Here is an 11,498-nt window from a genome sequence, read left to right on the forward strand (position 1 = left end):
CAACCTATTGAATTGTTTTTTTCGATTCGATTCGATTTTCCTTCCCAATTGGGTGTTTTTTTTTTCAAACATCCTGGTGGGTTTATTTTACAGCCTCTTCACCCTCTTTGCCTTCTCCTAACCACACTGGCGCTGTGGTGTAAACAAAATCAACAAACAAAAAAGACTTTTCCTCTCTCTGTTAAATCCTAGCTCACGTTTGCGGTCTAACACCAGCTCTGGCAGGATACACATTTCAAATCTGACAAATTGCAATCACAAAACAGAAAATAAAATTATTTTTCCTACCTTTTGTTGTCTGGTCATTATTCAAATTTTGTTGGTCTCAGGCTCTGGTTGTCTTCTGATAACTTGCTTGCCAGGGTCTCCTTCTTTCTTCTTTCTCCGTGCTAACAATTCACCTGCCATCTCTGTCCTCTGGCATCTTTCCTTTTTTTCATCTCCCTTCACAGATCCATCTTTTCTTAACTATCTTTTCATCCAGCATCTCTCCCTCTTTCCCCACCACCCCAGGGTCCACTATCTCTTCCTTTCTTTTCTCAACTACCCTCCTATCCAGTATCTCTATCCCCACTCCACATCATCCCTTGTGTCCAACTTCTCTCCCTTTCTGTTTCTTCCCTCCCTAAATCCCATTGTCCATCATCTCTCTTCTTCTCTATTTTTAGACCCATTATTTCTTCCCCCCAAAGTCCAGCATATGCACGTGTCTTTGAACCCCCCCTTCCCTCCCTCCCTCCGTGTACTTCTACACCAGGGCCCCCTCCCTTGAAGGTCTGTCCCCCCCCTTGAAGGCCTGTCCCCCTCCCTTAAAGGCCTGTCTCCCCCCCTTGAAGGCCTGTCTCCCCCCTTAAAGGCCTGTCTCCTCCCTTAAAGGCCTGCCTCCCCCCCTTAAAGGCTTGTCCCCCCCATTGACATCAGAGGAGGGGCGGGACCGCGGCAGAGGAAACAGCTCTGAAGCTGTTTGCAGATAGCGCTAATGCCGCGATCTTGCGATCTTCTGTGCAGGGTACTCTTCAAAAGGTAAACGGGTGCGGGGAAGCCAGACGCCAAGGGGGGGAACCGGACAGCAGCACTTCGCAACTGACCCTCCCCCCTAGCCCTCTAAAGCAGGTGCGGCAGCGGCCGGCCAACAAGAGCACCGCTGCCGCTCCTGCTTTAGGGGGCGAGGGGGGAGGGTCAGCCGAATTGGGAAGCCGATTTTTTGTTATTTTAAATCAATTCAAATCGATTCACCCAAAGTGAATCGGTGAACCGATTCAAATCGTGAATCGGGCAGCACTAGAATGTACTGCTGCATTTGATTCCTAATATATGTTTTTCCTCCCAAAAACTTGTATAGTATAGTACTTGATCTTTGTAAAACTGTTTCTTAACCATGGCTGTGTGTTCCTTTTCTTGCTCCCAGATTCAGTTTCTGCTCACTATTACACACACGCTTAGTGCTGCTGTGCTGCCTTGTGGATTCCCATTTGGCTGTCTCATCTTCCAGTCTTCCTACATGACCACACTGGTGATCCTCTTTATAAATTTTTATGTTAAGGTAAGTGAAGTGCTATCAATATTCTCCCTCTCTCCAAACCACACGGAAATAAATCACTTTCATGTGGTGGGATATTCGAGCTACATAAGCAAATTTAGATTTTTAGCCTATGCTTGAAGACAGTGTTGAAATAAAGGGGTGGTGTGCATGCATATTCTGTAGTTAATGATCATTTTTGACTAGAAAACAGTACCTCAGCACTCGGATTGAGCCGACAGGAATTAGTTAAACCAACACTTCAGTCCTTACAAGAACTTTGTGTCAGTTTAAGTAACCAATTAAACAGAAAATCATATTGTCAACTCATGGCAGGGGTTCTCAAACCTTTCCTGGGGGACTCACAGCCAGATGGACTTTTACAAAATCCACAAAATTCAAGAGATAAATTGGCGCTTATTGCAATATGCAAATTTATCTCACTCATTTTCATTGCAGATATCTTGAAATACAATTACATAAGAACCTAAGCGTTGCTATACTGGGACAGATTGAAGGGTCCATCAAGCCGAGCATCTTCTTTCTAACAGTGACCAACCCAGATTCCAAGTACCCTGGCATGATAGCAAGAAGAAAAACAGAATTTGTGCTGCTTATCCTAGGAATAAGCAGTGGGTTCCCCAAGCCATCTCAATAATGTTTTGGTTTTTTTTTTTTAGGAAGTTATCTGAATCTTTTTTAAACCCTGCTAAGCTAATTGCTTTCACCACATTCTCTGGAAATGAATTAATTACATGCTGAGTGAAGAAATATTTTCTCCAATTTGATTTAAATCTACTACATAGCAGCTTCATTGCACAATCCATAGTTCTAGTATTGTTGGACAGCATAAACAATCAATTCAAATTGACCTATTCCACTCTACTCAGTATTTTATAGACCTCTATCATATCTCCCCTGAGCTGTCTCTTCTCCAGGTTGAATGTCATAGCTACTTTAGCCTTTCCTCATAGGGAAGTCTTCCCATCCCCTTTATCATATTTGTTGCCCTTCTCTATACCTTTTCTAATTCTGCTATATCTTTGAGATGCAGCAACCAGAATTACACATAGTAGCCTAGGTGCTGCCGCACCATGGAACAATACAAAGACATTGCCATATTCTTATCTTCATTTCCATTCCTTTCCTGATAGAAAGTTAGGAATTATTTGCTTTCTTAGCCGCTGCACACTGAGCTGAGGGATTCAATGCATCCTCAATTATGGCACCTAGATCCTTTTCCTGAGCAGTGACTCCTAAAGTGGAATTCTGCATCACATAGCTACAGTTTGAGTTCCTTTCTCCCATATGCATCACTTTGTATTTGCACACATTAAATGTTATCTGCCTTTTTGATGCCCAGTCTCCCAAGGTCCTCTTGCAATTTAACAATTGTGAACAACTTTATGTCATTACCAATTTAAATTATCTCACTAGCTATTCCCATCTTTAATTCATTGATTGTTAAAAAGCAGTGGTCCCCAGTACAGACCCCTGGGAAACCCCACTATTTACTCTTTTCTATTGAGAATATTGACTGTTTAACCCTACACTCTGTTTTCTAGCTTTTAACCAATTCTTAATCCGTAATAGGGTATTACCTGCTATCCCCTAACTTTTCAATTTCCTCAGCAGTCTTTCATGAGTTACTTTGTCAAATGCCTTTTGAAATTCCAGATATACAATATCAACTGGCTCACCTTTATCCACATGTTTATTCACCATATTGAGTAAAATGAAAGTCAAATTAAAAATGAAACTCTGAAAACTAATTCCTAACAATAAACTCTATAAGTTTAGTGAGCCAGGGTATGCTGGCAACTAGTTTTTCACTTTAGTTAGGACTAGCTGATGCCCCGACGTTGCACGGGTATTTAATTATAGCAATAACACTGTAAATGGATTCAAATAAAGATACTTTATAGTGGTGAATGAAATTATTTTTTTACAGCTTAATAAAAAGTACAATATTCAAATTATAATGTGAAATATTTGACAAAATGAATACAATACAACTAACGCAAAACGTGATTATAAACAACATTTTTAGTTTCACCTCCTGGAGCAAGAACATATAAATTCTTGGGTGAACCCAGCCTTGAGCAAGCAACATAGAGTTGTGGGCCGCGAGACCCCCAGAACATATCACCCCAGGTAGTGAGGGATCTGCATACCAAGTTTCGTTCAAATCGGTCAAGCCGTTTTTGAATTACTGTGAGAATGGCAGCTTTTTACATTTTTTCCATTGACATGAATGGGTGAAATCTGATTTTCTGTTTGTAGCTCCGCCCACGTGTGCAGGTGGGCCGCGAGACCCCCAGAACATATCACCCCAGGTAGTGAGGGATCTGCATACCAAGTTTTGTTCAAATCGGTCAAGCCGTTTTTGAATTTCTGTGAGAATGGCAGCTTTTTACATTTTTTCCATTGACATGAATGGGTGAAATCTGATTATCTGTTTGAGCTCCACCCACGTGTGCAGGTGGGCCGCGAGACCCCCAGAACATATCACCCCAGGTAGTGAGGGATCTGCATACCAAGTTTCGTTCAAATCGGTCAAGCCGTTTTTGAATTACTGTGAGAATGGCAGCTTTTTACATTTTTTCCAATGACATGAATGGGTGAAATCTGATTTTATGTTTGTAGCTCCGCCCACGTGTGCAGGTGGGCCGCGAGACCCCCAGAACATATCACCCCAGGTAGTGAGGGATCTGCATACCAAGTTTCGTTCAAATCGGTCAAGCCGTTTTTTAATTACTGTGAGAATGGCAGCTTTTTACATTTTTTCCATTGACATGAATGGGTGAAATCTGAATTTCTGTTTGTAGCTCCGCCCACGTGTGCAGGTGGGCCGCGAGACCCCAGAACATATCATCCCAGGTAGTGAGGGATCTGCATACCAAGTTTCGTTCAAATCGGTCAAGCCGTTTTTGCGTGATCGCGGCACATACACACACACATACATACATACATACATACACACATACATACCTCCGATTTTATATATATAGATTTTGGAATAAGAGTTAAATTGTGATTTGAATCATCAAAATAACAGCCATTGCTCAAAACAATATTAATAAATCTAGTAAACCAAAATAAAATACACTTCTCCCTCCGTATTCGCGGTGGATGCGTTCCGGCTATAGCCACGAATATGGAAAAAACGCAAATAACTATTGTATATGTTATTTGTGATTTTTTGTAAAAGCAGTGTTTTTGTTCTTAAAACCGCAAATAACATATACAACAGTTTTTGGAAAAGACTACTACAATGCGCTTGACCTGCCGTCTATTGTTCCTGCCAGACCGTGTTGATCCCGTGTGCATTCCAGCTGTACATCTCTTGCTCTTGTGACAATGGTGCTGGATGCGCGGAGAGCAGGTTCCAGCTGCGCTTTACAGGCATGAGCAGGACATACTGTAAGACCAGGCTAAAAAACTGCTCATCTCTTGCATCTTTCTCTTCCTGGGGAAATAGACGGTGAGATTTACCTAGTCTCATGCTGTTCCTGCTGCCTCTGCCATCTCTGTTCTGGATTTTTTTATCTAGAGGTTCTGCAATTGCTTAGTTCACAGCTGGTAGACGATTATCGCTTTTCAAGACAGCTAATAATTGCAGGGCTTTTGACAGGCGAGGGTAAAGAGAGAGGGACGAGGGGTTTGAACCTCAAAGCACTCCTCCCTTTTCAGTGTCATTCATGTCTTCTCTGATTGGTCAGAGGCAAGGGGGGGGGCGTATACAGCTGTTAGGAGTAGAATACGGTAAGTATAGGAAAGGAGGGGTATGTATAACAATGAAGGATATTATGGATTGGGATCTCCTTGGAACTTATATAGTTAAGTCTGTAACCAACCATTTGAAAATAAATATCAGAAAATAAAGTTATACAGTATATGATCCAGCGATTTTCAGGGTGAAAGTTTTGAAACTTCGATTTTGAAGGAGAAAGCATGGAAGCAGAGTAAATATTGGTAAACGCTAAACTTTTTTTACAGTACAGCATAAGTAAAGGAACTTTAATCATGATGTAATTTTTGGGGGCGGAGTCAGCCAACAAAAAATCCCGAATATGTGAAACTGTGAGTGCCGAAACCGCGAATACGGAGGGAGAAGTGTAGCTGTTGGAATATTCTTTAGTAAAAAAGATTTTAAAAACTTGCACTTTGGATGTTTGTCTAATAGTCTTTTTAAAATGTCCAAAACTAAGGGCTCCTTTTACTAAGCAGCGCTAGCGGTTTTAGCACACGCTACAATGTCATGCGCGCTAGATCCTAACGCCTCCATAGAGCTGGCGTTAGTTTTTATGCATAGCATGGGGATTAGCGTGCGCTAAAAACGCTATCGCAGCTTAGTAAAAGGAGCCCTAAATCTAGTGTAACTGGGGAAAATAGCACCAAGTCCTGTCTCCTGAACCATCATCAGTAATACAATCGGAAAAGATTTCCAAGGACAGGCAACTTTGTAAATTCAGAGTAAAAGTCTGTCTAATCTTATTAACTTTAGTTTGAAAAATTCTGCTAAAGCAAAATAACAGTAGAAAAAACTTTATCCATTGAAGTAACCACTGTGAATATCTGGAAAAAAAATTCTCTGCCTCTTATCAGTTGTTCAAAGTAATACTGTTTAATTTCCTGTCTCCATTGCATATAAAATTTGACCTTTAAACTTATTCCAAACTCTTTTCAGTTTTCTGGAACTTTTTAAGCATTGCCAAAGCTTCGAAAACCCAAGATTCTTTTTTCTTTTCATCTTATTCTCTTAGGGGTGCTGTTTCATCCAGTGTTACCGATACAGGCTCATTCCGTGATCATAGCATTAAACCTGGCTTGTTTTCACTGAGGTCTATTTTATCCATGCCAAAAGAGATCTACATCATTTTTAAAATGTTTCTTAATAAACTCATTTTCATCTCAATTGGTTGGAGGCCACATATAAACTAATATGTCCTCCAACCAATTGCTAAAACCCTAACACTATATAGGGGCTATATGAGGGACTGCTGAAAAGTTCTCAGCCCAACCAAGAAGACAATGATGAGGAGCTATGAAACTTACAAGTTATTCCACACTTTTCTTGACACTTTTTTTAAGGTCAACTTTTTATTAATTTCTTTAAGAACATCATACAATAATGCATGAAAGAAAATAACATTAACAATAATTCCATAAAAGCACTTATTCATGAAACAAGCACTTTACATAATTCCATAAAAGCACTTTACATGAAACAAGAATAAAGAAACCCCCTTCCCATCCCCTCCCTCCCTCTTTCTGGATGTGTATTAAATTTCCAAACTGACACTTTTTATTTCATTTCATATCATTGAAATTATAGATGTCAAGGTAAGTGTGAATAACTTGTAAGTTTCATGGTTCCACATCATTCTCTGGGCTAAGAACTTTTCAGCGGCCCCTCAGTCACTGACAATAGTTAGCAAAGAGATCTCAGCAATGGTTGTCCATGAACGGTCCCTTTCCCCTCCAGATTTCTATTTCTTCTCTTATATTCCATTTGACTCACCTCTTTGCATTATTCTCTATCTTATATTTTCCTATCTTTTGATCTGACTTCAGTGACTGGTTCATATGCATTTATTAAATTAGGTAAGTTTTTTTTTTTTCCCAGTTACCTGTACCAAATGTACTGGTATACAATACAAGAAAAAGACCCTCCCCCCTTTCATTTTTCCTATTATTGTGTATATGTCGCACTGAATAGTTTCTAATCTATAAACAAAATATAATATTGGATAAAGAGAGTGAGTAAGCAGACTACAGGTTTTTTTAAAATTATTAGTTCATTTATTTAAGAAACAAAGTTACCTAACACCCATACTGTCCTTGTGAAAAAAGTAACTTCCTCCTTACTCATATGACCATATATAATTGATAACTAAATTCAGCTGATTGAGCAGTCAGGCTTAGTTGCAGCCAAACCTTTTGAATCTAAACCTTACTTTATATTGATCCTCATTATGGGCTCCTTTTCCATAACTGCGGTAGAGGTTTCTACCACAGGCCGGCGAGGTAAATGCTCCGCTCATAGAATTCCTATGAGTGTCGGAGCATTTGCCTTGCTGGACTGGATTCTATGTTCTTTCATACTAGCAATTTTATGATGTGAATTACTGTACAGAATTAGTAAAATCTATTTTTATTAATAAGTTTCTTCAGGGCATTCATTCATATTTCCAACCAATAGTTGACATGTACCCAGTCAGGCTACACCAATGCATAAGTTCTTTAGAGAGGGAGATATATATGCCTGAAACAAACAAAATCAGCAATTTGAATTTATTATTAATGTGGTGAAAGCAGTTAGCTTAGCAGGGTTTAAAAAAGTTTTATATAATTTCCTAAAAGTCCATAAGACATTACTAAGATAGACTTGGGGAAATCTACTGCTTATTCCTAGGATAAACAGCATAAAATCTACTCATATTTTACTCTTTTGGGATCTTGCCAGGTACCTGCATAAGTTAAGAAGTTCAACGAGTCTCTTGCTTGAACTCAGGGAGTAATGATTTACTTGCTGAAGGTTAATAGATTTCATAAAATCAAATTTTTATGTTGAAACTTCACTGTTGTGTGTTCTGAAAGCTGTGCTGCTCTTTTAAGATTCTTCTCGTACTTGATATAACCATGATAGAAACATGTTTTTCTCTCCTTTTGCAGACATACAAGAAAAAGTCTTCCAAAAATGATTTGAAAGGGTCTGCTACAATAACTGAAGTCAAGAATGGTTTTCATAAAGAGTGTGCCACTGCAATCAATGGAGCCTTCTATAAGAAAGAAAAATAAATAGCAATTAAAATTAAATACACAACATCCCAAGAAGTCTCACCCCAAAAAGACCAACTTTAAATACTGATACGTAGGGCTTCAGTGTAGCTTCAGAAAGAAGTTTAAGGAAAAAAAAATACATAAATCCCTTGTCATCAGAATTTAGTACATTGATGTTTAGAATTTAACAGTATAATAGTGCTTGTTGCTTTTGCAAGAGTTGGTGATCAAAGTGATACCCACAAGATGACATTTCAGTCCCACTTTCGCCCAATGGCTCTCCTATAGCACTTCCAAAACAATGCCTTAACGGTTTACTCGTGCACCCAAAAGTATACAGCATTTTCATATTTGTTTAACAAGAAGGGCTCTGCTCAAACTGATGTTGGCATGTCTTCTCTATGAGCACCAAGTAGATACAGTGTAGTTCTGAAGCCCATCAACCTGTTCTACTAAAAAGGGAGTCTCCAAAGCAACCGGCCTGACACACTAGTGCTTCAAAATTCTTCTTCAGAAGTTTTTCTAGATACTATCCCAACCCATTGCTCCACAACACTCCATTTGCTATTAACCCTTTGCAGCTGGAAAATTCTGAGCTCAGTGTGATGATGCTGCGTTTAGGATTTGCAGGGCTCTAGTTACTGGAACACCCTCTCTTTATTTAAAAAAAAAAAAAAAAAGAAGTGGAGGAGTGTGAGAATGTGCATTTTTAAACGAGATGGAAAATGGTACATTCTTCATAAACTTATGTATTAACCCAGAAAGAACATGTATCGATGTCCACTAAGTCCAGTCTTGCAGTGGATGAATGGCTGCAGTTCAGTCTAGATTTATTCTATTTTTAGTTATAATACTTGCTTAAAGGGTCACTGAACTTTTCCCAAGTGAATAATGAAGACGAAACAATGGTTTTCTCTATGATATAATCACCCGCTGCAATCCTCTGCTTTGTTGGAGGATAGAAAAATTAAATGTCACTTCATATACAAATGCTGAATCATCCTTATCAATAATTAAGAGACAGCACAGAGACACATTTAACTATCATGAGGGTGGACAGTTTTTATATCAGATTTCATAGAGCACAAATCAGGTATCACCACCACATATAGTAATGCAATTTTGTGCAAAACGTATCTATGTTATTTCTATGACACCAAGAGAACATGTCCTTACATTAAGCATTTATTTTGTATTACCAGGAAAGCAATATGTGGACCAAGACTAGCCTTCCCAAGCCTGTCCTTATTGCACAGCCAGTTGAGTTTTTAGGCTATCCACCATCAATATAGATGCGTACAGCGGACACCTAATATATGCAACTGTAGGATACTGTACTAAACCACGGTAGAAGTTTCTATTGCGGTCCGGCTAGGTAACTGCTCCGATACTCAGAAGAATTCTATGAGGAGCAGTTACCTCACCAGGCTGTGGTAGAAACCTCTACCATGGTTTAATAAAATACTATGGATATTCGGTAAACTTGACTGGTTCCAGGATCAACAGCACAGGTTTGAGATGCATTTTTTCCCCACTGTAAACCTAAGGGAGACATCCTAGATGCATAAGGTTCCATGATACAAGATTGTGCTCACCTACCTCAAATGCATTCCATATAAGTGGAATATAAAGGAATTACCTAAATGATTTAGTTTCTTTCATTTTGAATTACTAGTACATCACTAGTACATAAAATTTGAATCACTAGTACATAAAATTTGTCTACTGCTCAATAGGTGTGTAACACTTCTGAAGCACAGGCATGTAATTCCTTGAATGAATCAGACTTCTGATGACCTTGCAGGATGTGATGTGTTCTCTCATTACAGCAGATGGCACCAATATCAATAGAGCCTGAGACAAATATGGTCTTACACTAAAAACTTTCAGTTAGAATCTCTAATATTACAGATTCACTGCTCTGGTGGTATTTTGCTAATCTGAACTTAAAATAAAAGTTATAGTACATGCTTATTCTGAACAAGAAAAACCTATGGCTGGAAGACATATACCACAAGGGAGCAAGTTTGTTAGCTCCCATTCTGTTAACACACAGACATACTGTAGGCTGCCAATACAGTGGAAGACAGAGCCTTGGACCCCTAAAATTTTTAATTTGAGGAAACAAATACACATTTAGTCACAAAAGCAGCCAAGGACTCAGACACACTTTAAGCAATGAAAGGTGAAAATACTACATTCCATGTTATCAAATTTGGATTTGGGATCATGCTTTGTTGAAAACCAAGAGCACAAAGGAAAGGGCATATAGTTTTCTACTGACCTTATTTGTACTTTCAAAATATATTTGGGTTTTTTTTAAAGAAATTCCTTCCAAACTGAGGTGGAAGGGCCATCATTGCTTTTTCTCCATAGGCTATGTTTGTTCTGTAGGTAATGCAAAATGACATCTTTCATTTGTACTAATCATAGAGCTGATTTGCGATTGTGTTAAGAGTTCTAACTGGTTCCAAGAACTAGTCTGTGAAGTAGGAATCTACATAAGGACAGAGATGTGCAATCTTTTTCAAAACAAGTTTCTTAAAATATCTTTGAATCAAATTCTCTGAATCAACATGGGCATATTTTAAACTCTAAACCAGGGGTGGGCAAGCTGTAGCTTGCCATTGAATTTTATACTGACCATGATACTATGGGAAGTCTACACAGAAAACATCATTTAACAAAATTTTAGCACTTTTAAAACTGTATTTTGCTGATATTTTCAGAATAACCCTGGTATCCTAAGAACTTAAGGGTCAGACCAATGGTCCATCTAGCTCAGAATCCCATCCAAGTCACAAGTAGCTGGCAGAAACCCAAATTGTAGCAACATTCTATGCTACCAATCCCAGCACAAGTAATGATTTCCCCCATGTCTGCCTCAAGAGCAGACTATGGACTTTTCCTCCAGAACTTGTTCAAACTTTTTTTTTAGCCCATCTACACTAACCGCTGTTACCACATCCTCTAGCAATAAGTTCCAGAGCTAAACTATTCTTAGAGTGAGCATATATTTCCTCCTATTTATTTTTATCATTTTAGTTAAATTTCACTTATTTATCTATCACAAGTTGTCCATGGAGCTCTGTGATTTCCAGTTCCGACACTGCATAATATTGCTTCTTGCTAGGGTTAGTAACATAGAAAGTGACGGCAGATAAGGGCCAAGGCCCATTCAGTCTGCCCACAC

At 38.9% G+C, this 11,498-nt stretch overlaps 1 protein-coding gene across 3 annotated transcripts in view; it reads left to right on the plus strand.

The window, feature by feature from the left end:
- Positions 1–8,997, plus strand: part of ELOVL2 (ELOVL fatty acid elongase 2) — a 101,973-nt gene extending 92,976 nt beyond the window's left edge. For all 3 annotated transcript variants that reach the window (XM_033929428.1, XM_033929430.1, XM_033929429.1), the window contains 2 exons: positions 1,409–1,543; positions 8,198–8,997. In XM_033929428.1, the coding sequence (XP_033785319.1) occupies positions 1,409–1,543; positions 8,198–8,323 (261 nt within the window). In that variant the 3' untranslated portion in view covers positions 8,324–8,997. The remainder of the gene's footprint in view (positions 1–1,408; positions 1,544–8,197) is intronic.
- Positions 8,998–11,498: the final 2,501 nt, after the last annotated feature.

Source organism: Geotrypetes seraphini, chromosome 2 (assembly GCF_902459505.1).
Source record: "Geotrypetes seraphini chromosome 2, aGeoSer1.1, whole genome shotgun sequence".
Lineage (NCBI taxonomy): Eukaryota > Metazoa > Chordata > Amphibia > Gymnophiona > Dermophiidae > Geotrypetes > Geotrypetes seraphini.